This window comes from Chrysemys picta, chromosome 10 (assembly GCF_011386835.1).
Source record: "Chrysemys picta bellii isolate R12L10 chromosome 10, ASM1138683v2, whole genome shotgun sequence".
Taxonomy (NCBI): Eukaryota; Metazoa; Chordata; order Testudines; family Emydidae; genus Chrysemys; species Chrysemys picta.
This window is the reverse complement of record NC_088800.1, coordinates 79,264,798-79,285,056: the sequence shown is the minus strand read 5'-3', so window position 1 is coordinate 79,285,056 and position 20,259 is coordinate 79,264,798. Positions and strand designations below refer to the sequence as shown.

The window sequence follows — 20,259 nt, the reverse complement described above, 5'->3', positions numbered from 1 at the left end:
TGGATGAAGCAAGATTCTAGGGGGGACTTTGGCATGCAAAGGCTGGTGAACTTGTGGCGCTTCTAAGGAAGGGCTATGGCAGGAGCTATTAGAATAGCCATGTGGAAGCAGACTGGTACCAAAGTGCAAAGGCTACAGGAGCAGTCCCTAGCATTGAGCTGATGAGATGGGCTTTAGTTCAGCCTTGAATATGCTGGCACCCGGGTATCCCTGTTGCCTTGCGTCTGGCACGGAGTCAAACATCCTCAGTACCTAAATCATAACTAGAACTGACCCGAGAGACAAAGGAGGAGGTGGCAAAGATTTACACTGTCCTGCAATCTGTCTCTCAGCTGTTCGGAGCCATTACCGGGGAGTGTGAAGTAACGGCTGTTTTGAGCTCTGCGGCGCGGCACGCCAGTGTATCCCAGAGCCGAGACAGGGAAGGGGAAATGGTTTCTATTAGGTAATCTGCCCAAAGAATCTGCTTTTCGGTAAAGTGATCTATGGACATGCTAATTACTCAGCTGCCCATTTCTAGAGTCTCTGTCGCTGGGGGTCTTGCTCTCTCTGCAAATTCTTTATGTGGGGTCTGTTATTGGCTCTGCTGCTGGGCCTGCCAGCTGGGAGGCCGGATTTCAGGCGATGGGTGTAACGTGTTTTTGTCCCATGCGAGCCTGCCGGGGTCAGAAATAAGCTTGCTGCTTCCTTTCTACTCCCAGCTCAACCCTACTCACCTGGTTGTTCCTGAGGACAGAAACAGACAAGTGGGTTACCCAAGTGCTTGGGAGGAAAAGGACACATTGGGGTGGGTGTGACACTTCAGAGATGGGTGTCAGATGGGTGGGGGGCAGGCAGTCGGTGAAGTAACAATAAGCTTCCATATTACCATCCAAGGAATCCATTTGCGTTGATTAGGCCTCAACTGGAGTATTGCGTCCAGTTCTGGGAGCCATGTTTCAGGAAAGATGGGGATAAATTGGAGAGGTGCTTCTCCCCCTGCCGCGGCAGGTCCGGGGCGGGGCTGGGCTGGGGCTGGCGGGGAGAGGCGCTTCTCCCCCGGCCACGGAAGGTCTGGGGCGGGGCTGGGCTGGGGCTGGCGGGGAGAGGTGCTTCTCCCCCGGCCGCGGAAGGTCTGGGGCTGGGCTGGGGCTGGCGGGGAGAGGAGCTTCTCCCCCGGCCGCGGAAGGTCTGGGGCTGGGCTGGGGCTGGCGGGGAGAGATGCTTCTCCCCCGGCCGCGGAAAGTCCGGGGCTGGGGGAGAGGCATCTCTCCTTGCAGCAGCCCTGAGCGCCTGCGTGGTGCTTAATAGGCTGCTGTGCGGCGGTGTAGCTTAGAGGGAACTCAGCCTGGGGGCTGTCATTCTCTAGACCTTTGGCTGAAACCCCTGCTTGTCCCTAGAAGACGCTTGTCGCATCCCCACAGTTCTCCAATATGGTGGCACAACTTGCAGTCTGTGCCCTGGAGGGGGTAGGGACTGGGGTAGCAGAGCCAGGGGCGTTGTAGGGCTGGATCGAAGCACGCCCGCATACCCTTTGCACAGCTGCAGCTGGCACCATATGTGGCTCTCTCTGTGCCTCACTAGACTCTGTAAAAATAGTGAACGTGTGGGAGCTACTTTGCCGGGGGGGGGAAGAGGGAAGGTATTTCATTGAGGTGCATGTCCCAAGTTGGGAAGGGAGGGGGTTATACTAGAGTGTATAAGGAATGCCCTGTCCTTATCACCACCTGGCCCAAGAGCTGCGGGCTCTGCACCCTGCATGCACGGGGGGTTATGAATTATGGATGTGTGTTTGCTGATAGATGAGTGCTATATTTTCTGCAGTTTGCTGGAGCCTCAGATTCTCTCCTTGGCTGCAGCTCTGAACGCTGGCTAACTGCAGGGCTGTATATTTCCCCATTCATGTCTCCATGCTCTGAGGACGCACTCCGGCATCTGCTCCTCCATTACCCATCCCAGCCTTTTAGCACCGTGAGAGACGATGGAGGGGGAAATGCCAAGCAGCCCCCCTGAGCTGGTTCGGTTGGCTCCAGGTGGCCTGAGCTCCTCCATTGCACTGTGCACTGAAACCACCATTTTCTCTGAGAGAAAATCTGGAGTCTGCAAACCCAGAGAAGAGCAGCTCTCCGGAAATGTTGAGGGGGCAGATTGGAATGAGGGGAAGCAAAGGGTCTGCTAATGCAGGATCCCCCCATTACCTTATGGTCCATGCAGTACTCTGGCATGTTGATCCTAGAATCCTTTGTGATCCCTTTTGATGCAGGATCTTTCGGCACGTAATGGCAGGAAGTTTCTAGAAGGTGGATGGATCCTTTTCTATTAGCTCATAACAAGAGATAGGTCTGAACGCAACTCTCAGGTACCTGAACCCTCCCCATCGCCCCAAACCTTGGGGTGTTGGGAGCTGGATCCAAACTGTGCTAAATCTGAGTGCCAGTAGCCTTGATGGTTCGGGGGATAAGAGATGTCTGGTCCCTTGCTAACTCGGAGGGTGAGACCAGAAATGGAAGTGGCGCAGGACCTTAGGCTGGCAGGTGACTGCATGTAACCAGTTCTAGTGCTCATTGTCCAGGTGGTGGTGTAGGCCTGAGACGAACCCTGGCCTTTAGTGCACCTCGCGGCCTGGACCCGCAGGCTATGTACTTAGTGCACTTGGGATTCCTCTCTCTTTCTTCCTCGGCTGGGAAATGGAGACTGGCCGTCCTGCCCAGTGAGCTGTTTGTGTCACCATCTCGCATGCCAGTTGCTGTTTACCGAGATCTAGGGGAGAGGGAAGCCTTCACTGGGGGAGCGGGAGGGGACGTGTCCCTGGCTATGTGGAGCGTCCTGGCTCTCTCTGCTGCACGTTGTGAAAGCCAGAAACTTTACAGCGATAGCAGGGATAAATCTTGGGTCCTCTTGTTGTAAAACCAGTCTCTTGCTGCTTAATCTGCAAATCTGCTTTAGGGCCTGCCCTAGGACACACTGTTGAGCTGTTCTAGCTTCATCCAGCAGAGGGCAGTATCAGACCGACAGAAACACACACACAGAGCGGATCAGTTGCAGTATTTTTCGGAGCTGGTTGGGCAGGCAGGAAGTATTGTCCTGTTTTACAGCCGTTGGCCCTAACCTCAGAGTGAGACAAGGAGGGCAGGCTCTGACCCAGAGGAAACAGTGATCCAAAGGCGGGTTTCCGACGTAACTGTTGTGGAATTCGGTATTCACTCCTTGGTGCTTTGTCTCCGCAGTGTGGAGTGCTTGATCTTTGAGAACGGGTTTTTTTGGCCTCCACTCCCTGGGGGCTCTGTCAATGCACTAGCAGATAGAGCTGCTGCTCTCGAGGTGTTAGGGGTTCTCAGAGGGCGAGTTGCCAGTTCAAGCCCCTCTCTGGATGTTGCTGTAATTCTTCAGTGGCGGCGCTGCTGGGGAAGGTGCGGCGGCCTCGGGAAGACGGAGCTTTGGGGCAGATCCTTTCCTGGGTGGTGCTCTCGTGGCACGGGCACATCTGCTTCTTGCAGGCCTTGGCTCGGGCCTGCGCCACTTCTCTCTCTGGTCTCCCCACTTCCCGCCGACATGTCCATCCATCAGAAGTGCTGCTCGAGAGCCGGCGCGGCATCGGCCGTTAGCAGTATTTCATAAGAGGCAGAAACCCCATAACTGGCCAACCGGCGGCATCTGTGCACACGTGCGAAGCAGGGGGAAAGTTACTTAATCTCCTGCACAGCCTCGGAGGCCACCAAGCTTCCGGCGAAGAGTCTGTGGCTTCTGGTGGTGTCTCCCCACACTCTCTCCGTGCATGAGCTGTTCCATCTGTGGGTTCCCTGCACTGGCTCTGTGGCTGGCTCTGCCCTCCCTTTTCCCCCCCTGAGACCAGGGATATGCCTCCCAGCTGGTTCCAGGAGCGCCATCCTGAACTAGATCTGGTGGGCCATGGCTTGTGCATCCTGAGTGCTGCTTCCGCCTTGCATGGCCGTGTCTTGCTGGTGGCTTGTGGTTTGGGTCACTAGCAAGGAGCCTGCGGGGAACGGAGCGCGGGACTAACAGGCTTGATGGCCCAGAGTGGTGGGGGATGAGTGACCCTCGCTGATGTCCAGTTTCTCTCACATCTGTCTCTAGGCTTTATCTCTGGGTACGTGCCTTTTTTTTTTTTTTTTTTTTAAAGGTCTTGTTCTGCCTTTTGCCCATCTACCAGCATTTCCTATCACGGGGAGCTGGTTGACCATGCCCTGCTAGCCGGCCCTTACGGCAGCCTCTGTCTGACGGGGGGAAGCTGTGCTGTGGCGGGTGTGGGATTCCTCGAAGTGCTGGGCACATCAGAGCTTGGGTGGAGGAGTTCCTCTTAGGCGGGCGCACGTGGCGTGTGGTGCATAGTCTGGCTTGGATGCTGTAGCCACCTACCTGGGGAGGCTCTGGCCTCTTCTAAGCGCGGGGGAGCTTGCAAATGTTTCCTTTTCCTCTGCCATCATTTCACTTAGCACCTATGCTGAATGTTCCGGGGATGGGTCTACATTTGCTGGCGAAAATAACCCACAAGACAAAACTCAGAGGCTGCCCCGCTCTCAGCGGGTTTGAAATATGTGACCAGAGGGGCAGGTTGGATCTTTCACCACCCACCCTGGTAGAGATGGCTTCACTGTGGATCTGCGTAGATTCTGGGTGATCCTTTCTGAAGACTTTCTTCTGAGGATTTTTAACCTGAACCAGATCTGGCTGGGCATGTCTGCCTCCCCCGACATCCCCGCCGCGCCAGTCCCTCAGAGCAAAGAGCAACCCTTGCCCCCGTTGTGTGTGTGGTTTGTGTGGTTGGTTGTGTTTAATCGTCTGATCAGTCGCATCCCCTCTCGTTGGTGAGTCCCCCGGCCAAGCCCTCCCCCTACAGTTTAGAAAGCAGAGCAAAGACGAAGGGGTTTTCGGCTGGGCTGACACAGCTGCATCCACCAAGTTCCTGTGCTAACCGCTCTTGGCGTGGTTTACGTCCTACCAGCGCTCGTCCTCGCAACGCCCCCGCCAGGCAGGTCCGTTTCATTGCCCCCGTGTGACAGCGAGGGACGCTGAGGGGAAGCAGTCTTGCCCAGGGAATCAGCACGAGAGCTGGGGATGGGAACTAGGGAGCTGCTGCCTGCCAGCCCTGCTCCCCCTGCACGGGCCCAGGCATCCCCTCTCGCTACAGACCACGAGGGTTTGTGGCCAGGGGGAACCAAGTGGGAACATGCTCCTAAGCCAGGGACTTGCTCGTCTTGCAGTGCTTTCTCATTAGGCCTGCTAGCGGGCAATAGGGGAGTGGGCGCCGGGGCATAGCAGATGGCAGTGGGAGGGGTGCGAGCTGGAAAGAACCTCTGCTTTAAAGCTGGTACCTAACCCTGACTTTCTTCTCCATCCTCCCATTCAGGTGAGGCCTTCCTGGGTGGGTATGTGGCCAGCGGACTAGGGACCTCCTCCACGCCCCATGGAAGCCCTACCCCTTTACCCTCTGACCTGTCCTTCAGGTCACCCACCCCCGCCGACCTACAGATGGTGCAACTCTGGGCTGCTCACTCCCATGAAGGTAAAGAGAGAGAGAACCTGAATGCTGATGGCAGTGGCTGATGGCTGGGGCGGCCCCCTCTCCTAGCCAGGTGGAGGGGAGCGTTGCTTTCAGAGCATCCTTTAGTTGGGAGACGGGGTTGGGCCACCTTGTGGCCATAGGTGCTCAGTAATAGCTTTTTGCCCCTGTGCAAGCTGGCAGTGCCCCTGCTGCCGCGGGCGAGGGCCGAGCGATCAGCTGGAGGAGCAGCAAGGCAGAGCTGGTTGGGACTATTGGGGTGTCTGTTGGCCCAGGACGTTGTGCTGGATTGCAAAGCTTTCCGCTCCGTTGACACCAAGGGGAGATGGCTGTGGGTTGCCCCCTTCCCATGCAGAAGCCCGTGGCTGGGGTAAGCTGTATGTTGCTTGTTGCAATAAAGCCCTTCCCTCGGGCCTTGCCACATGGTACAGGGGCCAGCGAGGTATCTGGTGCCTTTTGCTGAGGCCACGGCTGGCAAAAGGAGCAACGTGTGTTAAGCAGTCGTCCGACCTCTAGATCCCTCCTTGTGTCTTCTCTTGTGGTTGGTGTGGGGGTTCAGTGGGAAGCTGCGTGTGTGTGTACACGGGTGTACAATGGATGCATCCCCCTTCTCAAAGAGAGGTCTCTTGCCATGTCCTCGTTCTCCATTTTCCCCATTGGCTGCTGCTGATGTAACCCGGTGCTGTGATCTGGCTTGGTTGGGCAGGATTTGGGACTTCTCCGTCCCTGGCAAAGGGGAGGAGGGGAATGTTTCCCAGATCACCAGGCTTGCTGAGCCCAGCAGTTCAGTGGGCTCCTCCACAAATGTGAGAGAGAGAGGAGCCTGGCTGAGTGGTGCATTCCCAGGCCTGGGAGCTAGGTGCTCCTCCTGGGGTCTGAACCCAGTGCCAAGGCTGCCTATGGCCTTGGGCGGGTCACCTGCCCCCTGCCTGCTGGTCTGAGCGTCATGCACACCTGTCTCACGGGCTGTGCTCAGGGTTACCCGAAGCGCTAGAGACATTAGAGAGGGGCTGAAGTGGCAGAGTTGGGATCTGTGTCTTGCGTACACATTGAGGTTGTTTGGATCTGGGTTTTGCCTTGGTCCCTTATAAAGATAGGGGCCAATCTGCAAAATTCAGAGCCTGGTTCCGGCTTCAAGCACCCTGACATTCGGAGCGTTTGGAGCGGGGGTCCCGTCGCAGCCCCTCTTTGCTGTGTGAGCCCCGTGTTCTGGCCTGGGCCAAGGACCCCCTGGCTGGTGTGTGTTCATGGTGTCTTCCCACCAGTGCATGGATTCACCTTATAAAGTCAAGGCAGCGCGGAGATCTTAGTGCCTGCGAATTGCTCTGGTCACCTGAACTCCTTCCCGAGTAGATCCTCACTTTGTGCGCCCATCGCCTCCCTTGTTCTGACCTGGTATGAGGTGCTGGCCCTCTGGGCTCCCGAGTGCTGAGTCCTAGGCTTGTCCCCCAGCCCCGGAGCCCCTCGTAGGAGTTTTTCCTACAGTGCACCAGAGCCTGGTGATGCTTCCTGGGTCCTGAACATGCACAGGAGGCTGGTTTGTCAGCCGCTCTGCTCCTTGCTTCGGTTACCGTGACAGCAGGTGTAAAACATCAGTAACAACCTCCATCCCTCTGGGGAGAGGGAGTGACTGAAAGGGGCCTTCATCTGACCTGTGACCTTCCACCCACACGCGATTGCCCTCCCCCTAATCCTCTGGCCAACCCCTCCAGTGCTTCAATCAGATGGCTTGACAAAGCCATTAAACTGAGAGAACTGGGCGGGAGGAGTTGGGATGCAGTGACTGCCATAGAGAGGGGGACCGTAGAAAGCCTGAGATGTTATGTTTTGTTTTGCGTAGAGGGAGGGGGAATCGATATGTGTGATTCAGGAAATTCAGCAAGTGGCTAGCGAGTAGCAAACTGATTCCAGGTTCTGCTTATGCCCTTGAAACTGCCTTTGCAGCCTCAGCATGGAAAGGGGGATCAAGGTGAAGTAGCCTTCTCTGGGCCACTGCCCTCATTCAGTTCTGCAATCTGGATTGATCCCATAGGGCAGATCTGTGCTAAAAAACTAGCCACGTTCAACAGCCAATGCAGAAAACATCCCCAGTCCTTGTTAGAACCAGGCTTCAATCACACACGCTTACTTGGGCTTGGAAGACAGTTTGATTCTGTCCACCCCAGCAGCTAAATCATATTCCTCTCCAGGGTTGCAGCAAGATCTGTGTTTGACGTCAGGTGTCAGGCCTTCGGGTTCCCGAGGTTCCACACTAGCTTTTTTTCTTAATTTCTTGCCACGGCTGCCATTAGGGGGAGTTCTAGCGAAGTCACCAGTGTGGACAGGCTGCTAGAAAGTCCTGCATGGGTGGAGCTGCAATCAAGTGGGAGATCTTCAGGAAAGAAGCCTGGATAAGGCCCTTGTGTAGAGGTGACCGTGGGCAGTGAAGAAAATGAAACAGTGGGTCATGGAATGGTGCCCTGCGTGTAACCCCTTAGAGCAGCTGCTTCTGCAACACACTCTTGGCACCATTCCCATGCTGATTCGCCACCCCAAATATTAGATCCTGTGTCTCTCCTTCCCCCCGCCCCCAAAGGCCTGGGCAAATGCCTGGTGGGGACAGCTAGGTCAGCCGTGAAGTTGAGAGCTTACCACTTCGGAGCGCATGCGTGGAGAGTATTTGCTCCCATGTGTTGCCAAACTTTCACTTGACTTGCGCTCTGAAAAATGTCCGTGTTCTAATGACTGATTCTGCTCCGTGTGCAGAACTCCCACGGTCTTCAGTTGGTTTTTTGCATACAGCAGCTGTGGAATTGAGACTCAAGCGGTAGGTCATGAGGGAAATGGGTTTGGGTCTCCTTCCCTTACTGTAACCATGGGCCCTGCCAGATGGGACACATTCAGTCCCATCTAAGTTAGCTGTAATTTGTTCCCAGGGTTGGCTTGTTCCTTACCCTAGTTCCTGACAAGGCGGCATGATCTAGATGAACATACTAGTCACTAATCTAGAATAAATCTCCTCGTTGTACTAGTGCTCAGGAATTATGCAACTCTCTCCAGCCCATGGAATAAAAAAGTACATTTTGCTGTCCCCACATAGTCTGAATGTTCCTGTGTGAACACTTCATGGCTTGCAAAGGGTGTACGTGCAATGTTTTTATATAATTATGCATAGAACTGTAGCAAATCTGTCCCACCTGGGATTTAGCAATTGTCTCTTTGCTCTGCACTTCAGCCAGTTGGAACGTCACAGTGACAGCTAGGATAAAGCTCCGGTCATCCTGCTCCAAAAAGAGCTAGGGCCAAAGAAAGATCTCCATTAGGAGTGAGCCATATAGGGGTTATAACCAGGGCTTGGGGTTTTGGCTTTTAACCAATAAACACCCCCAGTACAAAATAAATGAAATTGCCGTTCATCCAATACGCACCAGAAAAATACCAGAAATAGTTACTCAATTTATGTTGACTTCACTCCTTTCCTAGTGCAGTTTGTTTACATAGGTGATGTTCCTGATCCCAGACTTGGCTCTAAGATCTTGTTTACACTGAGCAGTAATGTGGACTAGGGGTGTGTGATTTCTAAAGCACAGTAATGTGTTGCACATTCATTGATCTGTGTAGACCCTGCTGGTGTGCGCTAAAGGTGCTCTAGTGTGCTTGAATGTAGTGCTGTTTGAAACAGTACTACGTGTATATACAAAGACAAAACTAATTTTTTTGACAGCTACGTAGAACTCAAAAATTGTTAAAAGAAAGCCAAAAATGAAACTAATGAAAAACAAGCTGTAAACACAAAAATTAAGCAGTTCTGATTCCATCCAGTAGGTGGCAATGGTGCACAGAGCCAATTCATCAGTGTGCCTTATGTAAATATATACATAGCAAAAGATCAAGAATAGCGTCTAAATAATTTGAAATATTAACTAGGTCATCCAGATGCTGCTCTGAGCACAGGCTACAGTTATTGTCTGTCTCCATTCAGATTCTGTTGTGGCTCTTTAAATCAGTTGTTTTATGGATTCTCTCAACAATATTGCTGCCACAACAGTGGGATTGCTGCGACGGGGAGTTTTGTTGCAAATTTTGACAACGTTGATCGCTCCCTGCAGCTGCCTACGGACTGGGGCAGTGCTTACATCCCAGCAGGATGGCGATACAGCTGGTGCGGGAAGGCCATGTGATCTGTAGCCACGACTTCAAGGGGGAATATCGGGGCAGCAGGCAGCGCCCTCTGGTGGGAGGCTCTACATGGTGCTCCCGAGCTCTGGAGTATGAGTCTGACTCTCAGCACCCTGCAGCCTGGCATGACGCAATGGGTTGTTCAAGCAAAGCCGCCTCTTCTGGCGTGGTGCTGGGGGTGTGTGTGTGTTGCCAGCCATAACAGTCTGTAGCTCTGCGGGGTTTGTTCCAACACAAGGAGCCGGCTGTTCTGAAACATGTTTCCTCTTCTGTTTTTTCAGGCTTCTCCCATCTGCCCAATGGGCTCTACCCGTCGTACATTCCCCTGAGCCACCTCGAGCCCTCCCGCAGCAGTAGCCCCCTCCTGGCCCAGCTGGGTCAGCATAGCCTCTTTGAGTCACAGAAAGGTCAGTCTGCTTGCATCGGTGTGTTTGGAACCGGGGTTGTTGTCCCTCTCTGTACAACTGGCACGGGCTCGTCCTCTCTATCCTCGCCGCTCCTTCCCCATCTCCATCCTCTGAGACACCTCTCCATCCACCCTCCTTACAGCTCCCTGCATGGGGGCCCAAGCCTGGTAGGTGTTAACAGGAGGGGTGCTCCCTGGGAGATGGTGGTGATTTTATTAAAGACCGTGGCTGCACTGAGGCATTGCCCTGTTTTTTAATGTAGCTGCACCAGTGCGAACCACCAGCACCGACAGGTCAAATGCTCTGCGCACCAGTGGAACAACCACTGCTGGAAATGGAGGTTAGCTGTTGCGGTGCAAATCACAGCTTATGGGGGCTTCCCCTGGGTGGCCGGTCATCGGTGGCTCTAATTAGGGCAGATTCCCATGGTGGCCATCCGATTTCACCAGCATGCTCTTCCGTGTCCGGAGATCCTCTGCCCAGCAGCCAGAGAGAGTCAGCCCTTAGATTCTGCTGATTCCTTCCCTTCCCCTGCTCCCTAGAAGGGAGAGACCTCAGCCCTGGCAGCCATCGCCCTAGATTGTCCCACGTGACCCCTTGCCAGGCTACCTGCCAGCCGTCAAACCATTGGAACTTTGTCCCAGTCCCCAAAGGGTTAAGGGGGTTGTGCTGTCTGATGGTGGGCGACAGGACGGGTCCCAGCTGAGCTCAGTCTGGAGTTAAAATGCGGAACCACAGCTGCCGGTGATGCTCCGAGACCTGAGCCTGGAAGGAGGCTGAGAGGCTGATTTTGAAAAGTACCTCGAGACCCCAGAAGAATCTTGACCAATCAAATGAACGACATTAACCCTTCACAAGTGTAGTTAACCCATCTCAGCCCCTTCGCCCAGGCTCCGGATGAGACAGACACTCTGTGGCAGCAGGTTCTTGGGTTGGTGCGCCCATGGTGCCCTACCCTTCAGAACAAGAGAGGCTCGTGTGTACCTCCCCTAAAGGCTCAGGCAGTTTCTCCGTTGCATCACTGCTGTGCAGAGGACCTGGGGGGCCTGTCTTTGACAGAGGTGCTGTGATCAAGGGGGATTCTTGGCAAGATCCTTCTCCCCTTCAGTCTGATGGTTGGGATTTGGTGGGGCTTGGACGTGTTCTGGGAACCCCATTAGAAACCTGGCTCTCTGCTAACGCTAAGGACTAAAGGTTTGGGATTTGTCCTGCCCCCTTGCCAAGAGCATCTAAATGCTCGTCCCATATTGGCCTGGCCCCATTTTCCCCATGTTCGTGAGTCACAGCCTAGAGTTTTTGGGCTTGTGATGGGAGCAGTCGCGGTTGGGAGTTTGCAGTGGCGAGAAACCAAGGTAATCTTGTTCCATTTCATTTTGCAGATGGGTTTTACTTATCCGGCCACGCGGGACAGTCTGCCTTGCACCCCCAAGCCCCCGTCTCGAGGACAGCGGCCAACCACGCACCAAGCGCCGTGCACCGTGAGAAGGACCTTGGGCACCTGCACAAGAGCTCCAAGGAGGGCCTGAAAGACGCCCCCGGAAAGGAGCGGGCCTGTCGGAGTGACCTCTCCCTACACTTCCCCAAGAAAGATGGCAAGCCGAAAGAGGAGCCCCGGCCTCGCAGCGTGGTGGATCTCACTCAGGAAGCCAAACCCGACAGTGACCGGAAAGGGACTGGCTTGGAGAAGCCGGTGAAGGCAGGGGAGCGGCTGTCCCCATTCCTAGCCGAGCACATGCCAAACCGGGGGGCTGGCAGCGGAGAACCAAAGTCCAAGAATCCGCTGCAGACTTCTTCGCTCAACAACTGCAATGGCGGTGGGGACCCCATGCTGAAAGCGCTCGGGAGCGAGCAGGACCGCTGTGCCAAGGACCCCAACCGCCATGACGAGAACATGAGGCCTTCTGCTCATGCCCACTTGGACAGGCTGAAAAGGGGCGACTCCGCCATGACCCCGGGAGGCGCTTTGCACATCTCCTGCAGCTGCCCCTCCCCGCACCCTTCCCAGCCAGGGAAAATGACGCCCTCCTCTGCGTTCCCGCCCCAGTCTGTCCATTCCAGCATGTACACTATCTTCCCGCCAGCCAAGGAGCCCGGGAGGGAGCACAAAGTCGTCGCCCCCACCTTCGTGCCTTCGGTCGAGGCCTACGATGAGAGGAACGGGCCCATCCAGATTGCCTCCCAGGCCCGGGACAACAAAGCGAAGGACAAGGACATGGGCAAAGTGAGTGTGTTGCAGTCGCCCACGGAGCGGGGTCACACCGATGCCTCTCGCACGCTCTTGTCCCAGGACTTCTCTTGCCACAGCGATGCCAAAAGGATGGAGGCCCTGAGGGAGAAGGGGTCCGTGATCAGGGCCAACTCCATGGCGCTGAAGAGGCAAGTGGCTTCGGAACCCTTTCTGAACCGGCCCGGGCTGGGCTCTCCGGAAAGCAGGGAGTTCCTGGCCGCCAAGGGCTTGCTGAGGCCGTGCCCGGAGCCAGAACACCGCGCCTGCGAACGAGACCGCTTCCAAAGGGCCGGCTCAAAAGAAGCAGCTAAGGTATACGGCACTTTGGACTCTTCCAGGCAACACCTGGACCACCGGCAGCTGAAGCCGCCCGAGCACAAGTGGAAGCCCTTTGAAATGGGCAACTTTGCCACCACCCAGATGGCCGTGCTGGCCGCCCAGCACCACCACGTCAGCCAGGTGGAGGAGGAAGTCAAGAAGGCGTACCTCGACCCCAGTGGCCTGCAGAGGTCTTCAGCGGTAGGGTCCCGGGGCACGTCTGACGGTCTGCACCCCACCTCCCACAGCGAAGGGTCTGCCATGCAAAGCCTCATCAAGTACAGCGGCAGCTTTGCCAAGGAGACGACTGCTCGGCAAAGCAACGGCAAGAAGAGCCCCTTTGGCGGGCTTGGCAACATGAAGCTGGACTCGGCCCAGCTGGGCACCTCCAAGATCCAGCAGCTGCTATCCCAGCAAGCCGGGAAACAGTTGAAGAGAGACCTGGAGAGACCAGAAAGTGCCAAGTCCTTTGGCCGAGAGAGCATTGGGTCACAGGGCGAGGTGGAGGTCAGGCACCTGCCCGTGGGCATCGCGGTGGCGGTTGCTCGGCAAAAGGACAACAGCGGCAGCAAAGTGGGGCCTAGCCTGGCTGACCGGGATCGCTCCCTCTCCCTGAGCAGCATAAAAGGTAGGACCCTGGGGTCTGTCTGAGAGCCTTGAGCTCCCTCCCGTGGGACTGAACTCTGCCATGCTGGGGTGTTCCCAGAGGGGAAGGATGTATCGAGATGTCAGGGCTGATCTGGGCTCCCCTCTCTAGGCTGCCTTTGTGGAGTGGGGGTGAATGAGAACAGGGTGGGGGCAGAGGAAGCTAAAACCTAGACGCTGCTTGGTTGAGGGGATCTGGTTGGCTCAGGGGCTTGGTTAGAGCCCAGGGAGCCTTTCCTCTCCAGTATCAGGAGATCAGCCAGCATGGTAGTGAGAGCTGCCCTCTGCTGGCTGTACCGCAGGAGCTGAGTTCGGTAGCCTCCGTCTGCTTCCCCGTGCACTGCAAGCCAAAAGTCTCCTGCTACCAGGGAGACTCGCCAACTTCCCCTTATGAGCAGCCTCTGCGGGAGGCCAGGGGTTGAAGGGGCGTTGGGAATCCTCCCCTCTCATGCCTCCAAGGCCTTGGCAGGGTGAGGTGCAGGGACAGCTTGTGCTGCAGCTGCTTGAGCGGTTCCCATTCTTGGGATCCCACCTCCCCGTCCTAGGCCAGCAGGCACCTGCCCCCGGTTCGAAAGAGCCTTACAGAGTGGAACTTGCCACTCCCCAATAATAATGGGTGCATCTTGTACCCATTATTCAATCTAGGATTTACAATGGGTTTAAACGGAGTAGGACCAAATTCAGCCCTTGCTCGGGGTAGAGACTACGTTGAACGTAGCTATTGTCTGCTAAGACCGAATTGCTCCATTGCATTAGTCAAGCCAGACGAGACTGAATTCAAGTAACTGTTCAGCTAGACTAAAGGTGCTCCGGGAGGGTTTGCATATGTAACTCCCCCCGTGTGTCCGATAGAGAATAGATTTTCCCAAGATTGGGAGCTAAATGCAGTCATCTGCTGGGCTCTTGGTTGGCTATTTGGTGTTCGTCAGAAGGACAGACATGGAGCTGCACGGCTTTAAAGCCAGAGGGCTGCAAACCTGCCATTCGATTCCTCATTTTACTTGTGGAGTTTCTTTTTATACCAGGCTCCTTGTGTTCATTCTGTCCCGCATCATGGTTGTGGTGTGCCCGCCTCCTCCCCCCGCTGCACAGAAACACACACACTTTCTCTGATCATTTTTAACAGGTTTCCGTTTAAATCTAGCACCCCGCCTATTTGATTTTCACTGCCTTTCACCTTTCCGAGGTGCAGAGATCACCAGAGGGGGCTGCTGCCTGACTGAGTTCACACCTCGGGCCTTGTTTTAAATAGAAGCAGGGCGTTTTAAGAGCGAACCTCTGAAAACTCATACTTGCAATTGGTCCAACTGGCCACTGGATGCCGCTGCTGTGCAACCCAAATCTGGCTGGGAAGCACACCTGTTGGTGTGTGCAGCATGAAACAAATGACAAATCCCTTCCTGACGCCAATGGGCTCAGTTTGGAGGGGTAGCAGGAAGGGAGTTGGTTAAGCTTTGGGATTGGTCTGAGTGCCCATCAAAACGAGGGGGTCGCTGGTATTGGTTAGAGCACATTGGTTGGTGTACAAGCTGCCACCTGCTCCACAGAACGGGTCTCTCTCCTGATGGAAAACCCCGGTGAGCGGTCGGCTCCGGTGCCTTGGCTGATCTTGTCTCCCGCAATGTTGCACTGGGAGAGAGGTAGTCTCTGCAACAAGCCCCCAGCTCTTTTAGGGTTTAGCTGCTTGAAACCAGCCCATCCAATGGCACCTGAAAACAAGTCTGAGGCCAAGCATAGGTTATGGAAGTGTGATTCACCCTCTGCAAAAGATGCCCTAGACCGAGAGCCATTTTGGGGCCCAGCCTCTGAATGCCCTTGAGGAGCTGCCCCCTGTCGCGTACGTTGTAGCAATCCACTCTGCGTGGCAAAGGCACTGGTAGCCATCACGAGGCTTCCCGTAACGCCCAGAATAAAAGGCTGCAGCTCTTGATACGGACAGATAATTGGCACTCTCACACTCCCGGCCACGGCGTGAACATCCAGAAAGTAGCTGGGGCTCCAAAAGGAGCCCCAGACTGAAAACCATAGTGACATCAGCTCTAGTGGAGGGGCTGAGTTCCTCTCTGCCACTTTGGCCGACTGCTTCCCTACCTACCAGCATTATCCCAGTTTTATCTGGATGAAGACCTTCCTCCAGATAAGACAAAACCACTGAGAGCTTCCTGGTGCTGGAGACCCCACGCTTTCACTGTCACGGCCAGTAGCCTCATGTGCACGTCAGACAGGAGGAGCAATGGGATAGAGCCCAGAGGGAAGATAACCATTGTTACCCCCAAAGGCCCATCAGTAAGCAAAGAGCAGCTCAAGTCTGACTCTGGCATGGACCAGCAGGAACATTTAGGCTACTCAAATAAGGCCTTGTCTCAAGCCTGATCAAGTCAATACCAGTCTTCCCATTGAATTTAGTGGTGTCTGGCAGGCCCATACCCTTCATGATCTGCTATGATTAGAGCTGGTCTAGAGTTTTCATTTGAAATCTTTTTGACAAAAAAAACAAATTTTTCATCAGAACAGAAATTTCTCTGGGAAATATGTTTTTGACAAAAATGTTCAGGTTTTTCATCCCCAAACTGAACATGTTTGGGCTGTCAGTCACTGAAAACAGACAAATTTCAGCTCGTGTGGATGGGGGTGGGGTGGGGGGCAGGATTTTCAGTGAAACCAAATAATTTGTGCCCTGAATATTTCAGTTTTCAGCTGCCAAAGACCAGAAATCCAAGAGTTATTGGGCTTTTTTTATGAACCCCTGAAAAATTTGATTGAAAACTTTTTACAAAAAAGTGGGGTCTTTTGTCAAAATTTTTTGCAGGGAAAAAGAAATCGCCCCCAGCAGCTCTAATGATGGCATTTACTTGTGTTTCCAAAGTAAGGGGACCAGATCGAGGCTGGGGGACGCACCCATTCACAGACCCTTCTCATCATATACATTTGAATTGATTTAAATGAAGGTGTGAGGGTCTTTTTTTTTTGTTTTTGTTTTCTTCTTTTTCTTTTTCAAATCACTTTAGTTAAGCTGGTGCAGGTCCCCCCCCCTTTTTTTTTTAGTTCAGTTTGATTTTAGTTGTATCTGGTATTAAAAAAAACAGATTAAGCTAAACCTACACAAGCCAAAATCAGAGCGTCTACTGGGGTGAAGAAGTGGCTTGCACCAGTTTAACTAAATCAGTTTAAAAAACAATGTAAATTAAGCTGATGCAATGTCATGTAGCGGCCATGACTGCCCTTACCTGGCTTCCCAAGGATATTGTTGTGTTAAGAATCTTATTTTCCATAACGATTCTCTCTTTTCTGCTCTATCGTTTCCCCAATGTTTGTGGATGCCTTTGCCTGTACCATCCTGCTCTCCGAGTGCATTTTAGAGTAGCATTGAGGCATCTCTGAGATGCATGCTCCCAATAGAGCAAACACACAGTCAGTGCAGGGGAACAGCACTGGAGTCAATCCTCCTGCAGTTGAATAGAGAGGTCAGAGGGGATAATGACTTTGTGTTTCCAGGGTCTCTGGGCGCTGCATCTTATACTAAAATACACTTCTAAAGAGATGCTCCAAATATTGTAATAACCCCTCCACCCCGCCCTCATTGCAACAAAAACAGACCCAAGGGAGTGCAGACAACAAGGGGTAACAAGCGTGGGGCTGTCAGGACTTCTGCTGAAAGAACGCCTGGTTCAGGGGGGAATGGGTCCAAGAACCTGGCAGGGAGAGTTGGGGCTCACTTATATGTAGGTGGGAACTCAGCTAAGGAGGGAATTAACATCTTTTTGAACCCATTCCTGCTTTGTTGAGAGGCGGAAGCGTCTGGGTTATAAAGCCACACTACTCCTTTGCCAACTGAACTGACCCTGTTCTGATCTCTGTGTCAGGCCCATTAATACAACCAAGGCCCAGCGCCCAAGCTTAGCGTGCCGAAGGGGTGCGGGTTATCGAGCTGATGCGTCTTGATCGAGGGAGGGCGTCGGTACTCCAGAGCAGAGGGAGGAAAGTGATGGGATTTGCAGTTTGGGAATTTATGGCGGAGATGCAGAAATTCCAGGCTCGAGGGAGTAACCTCCTAGCAGTTCCCAGCTGAGAGCACCTCTGAACCCGCCAGTCAGACCTGGGCACCCTGTGTTCCTGAAACGCCAGGTTCCCTGACCTTGTCACCGCTTCTCCCCATTCCTCCTATTGGCACCTCTCCTCTGTCAGCCCGCCGCCTCGCCTGTACTCTCCATGTCAGACCTCCTGTCTGAGCTGGGATTGATTGATTGGCAGTGCTGAGGGAGCCTGAGTGAGACAAACGCGTTCATTCAGCTTAGCTTTTTAATTCTCCAGAGGGGCAGAGATTCATCACCCCGGCCATCACACCCCAGCCCAAATCTTTGTCTGGAGAGACATTTTTCTCTCTGTTAGCAACCTCCTCCCCTGTAAACCCCCCCCATCCCATTCCCATAGACCCGTTGGGTCTTTCCACGCTCTCCTCTGCTGTGGCTTGAGCCATCAGAAGGCCTCATAGCCAACACGGGGGGCTGTTTGTTAAGCCATTCAGGCACCCAGACCCTCCCAGCCTGCGTTAAATGTAATTTACGGAGCCAAACTAAAAGGCTGCAAACAAAGGTTGAATTCTAACAGGCCTCCGGGTCTGTTGCTAAGTGATGGAATTGGCTTTCATACAGAAAACAAGGCCGTTCTTTTTCTTTCTCTACCCTCCTTTCCCCTTGTGCGCCAAGAGAGATTCTACTAATAACATTAGCTTGCTTGCGCTGAGTGGACGGTGCGTGAATGTTTAGACCTTTTAAGAAAGAGAAAGCAGGCTTTAGTTGGCTAATCTGTAGTATTTGGCAAGTAAAATGCAGGTATTTAGTACTGGGCATTGGTTGCCAAGGAAACAGGCCTAGGCTTTTCCTCTGTGCATAAGTGATTGAATTTTGTATGCGCTCCATGCGTCATGTTCATATAGATGGACAAAATGGGCATTCACGGATAGGGACAATCGCTGGTTTGTACAGAAAAGGGACCGTCCCCTTATGGGAGGGGAAATTCTGTAAGCAAGAACGAATGGGGGAGTGGGGGTTGGTTTAAAAAATAAAAATAAAAGCCCAGCTATAAATAGTAGATCTGAAATAATATAGATGGCAAAAAATAAAATAAAATATAAGCTCTGCAAATAAAAAGGCTGGTGGGGGGACATGCCAAGGAGGGAAAACAGCCCGAGAGGCTATTAGCCAGTGTTCTAGCCCATTTTCAGCTGCCAAAGAGACGGCCAGACCTTGATTAAAGCTAAATAAATCAAAAGGGCTCTGAATGGAAAAACCTGGGTGATTGGGCTGCGGGTGTGTGTACGTTGGCTACGTTAGCAAGCTCTTAAAATAATCCCAACCCCGAGATCAACTGGCGTTGGATCACAGCACAGTGTTTGGTTGTAGATGAGCAGAAGCCACACTTAAGCTGGGTTTGCTGTACACTCCCCCATCCGGCCCGTGCTGCCAGCTAACTTGCTGGCTGTCCCTGGAAAAATCCATCTCCTCTCCTCTCCTCTCTTTTCCCCCTGTTCTGCCTTCAAAGACCATCAGACAATCCCCTTGGTGCTGCCTGTTTGAACAGGGGGAGGAGTGATGGGTCTCCCAGGATAGCAGGGAGAAGTATGAGGGCATGAAGCGGCTCAGCACAGAATGCCACCAGAGAGAGGCTCCAAATGCCCTGCCCATCAGCCCGTCCCAACAGGGCCTGCACTCTCAAGCTGTGCTCCTGAGGGATTCGACCTCGGAGGGGGCCTGTCTCTGCCCTCTGAGAAGTCATTCACAGGGGCAGCAAAGAAGATGCTGCTCTCTTCACTGGGGCATGAGGCTGCTACCTCAGCCTCTGTTCCATACCAGCCTCGCCCCCTCAGGGCCGGACATTGAGAAGCGTATGGAAGCCATTAAAACTAGGGAAGGGTCGGCTAATGGGTGCCAGAAACTGGCATCCAGCTTGATCTGCCGGCTCAAGGAAGCAGCGGCCTGTGGAAGCTAGTGTCCGTAAAGTGCAGTGTCCAGCCAGGCTTCGAGCTCTATGCTGGCACCATGTAAAGCCCCTTGAAAAGGCTGGTTGAGATGCTCGAGAATCGGGCGTGCACCTTTCCACCTGATGCCCACTGGAAGCAAGCAGGGGGGAGGAGGTGGGGGAGATGTTGTTTCACTACAATATTCTTCCTGACAGTAGAAGCTGAGGGAATTGGAGTCTTGACAGCTAAAAAACACAGACTGTCCAGGTCTGCTGAAATACACAGCGGAGCTTTCCCTTGAAGGGATCTTTGTCAGCAGAGTAGACTTAATGTTAAGAGATGCTTCCTGGTGCACCAGTCCCAGCCAGAAGGGCCTTAGGAAAGGGATGTAAATGAACAAAGGTGCGGCTCTGTGAGGCAGTGCAGCATGGCTGCAAGCCGCCCTGGTCCAAGGGAGGCAGCTATTAGGAGTTTGGACCGCTGCCGCGAGTGGGGCCTCGCCAAGGCCAAGGCTGGACCTGCTAAAGGGGACCTGCCTGTGTCTGGTCATGGGAAACAAGGAGGCATCATAGAAGATTAGGGTTCGAAGAGACCTCAGGAGGTCATCTAGTCCACTCCCCTGCTCAAAGCAGGACCAACACCAACTAAATCATCCTGATTTACTGGGAATAGGGATGGGCTTTATTAGCCACTCCCACCTCCCAGCCCTCCCCCCAAAAAGTACTAGGCAAGGGTAATAATGAAGTGTGTTTGTGAGAGCGCAGGGTGGGGGTGGGGATAAGCGGCAAAGGCTTTAGAAAAAGGTGAAGAAAATATAAGACACCTGAGCTGAAAATACCCTTGGGACACAGGAATTGCCAGACTGGATCGCCCCCGAGGTCCGTCTAGTTTCCTGTCTCTGTCAGAGGAAGGTGCAAGAATTCCCACAGTAGAGCAGGACAGTCTGCTCCCCATGAAGGTCTCGTCCTAATCCCTAACAGAGATTGTCGAACACCCTGAAGCAGGAGGTGGTTATCCCTTCCCTAGCTCTTTGTTTGCACTCGCA

The 20,259-nt window shown here is 53.7% G+C and overlaps 1 protein-coding gene across 8 annotated transcripts in view; it reads left to right on the top strand.

The window, feature by feature from the left end:
* Positions 1–5,327: 5,327 nt before the first annotated feature.
* Positions 5,328–20,259, top strand: part of TNRC18 (trinucleotide repeat containing 18) — a 58,096-nt gene continuing 43,164 nt past the window's right edge. For all 8 annotated transcript variants that reach the window (XM_065558993.1, XM_065558991.1, XM_065558990.1 and 5 more), the window contains exons 1-3: positions 5,328–5,503; positions 9,940–10,065; positions 11,445–13,238. In XM_065558993.1, the coding sequence (XP_065415065.1) occupies positions 5,470–5,503; positions 9,940–10,065; positions 11,445–13,238 (1,954 nt within the window). In that variant the 5' untranslated portion in view covers positions 5,328–5,469. The remainder of the gene's footprint in view (positions 5,504–9,939; positions 10,066–11,444; positions 13,239–20,259) is intronic.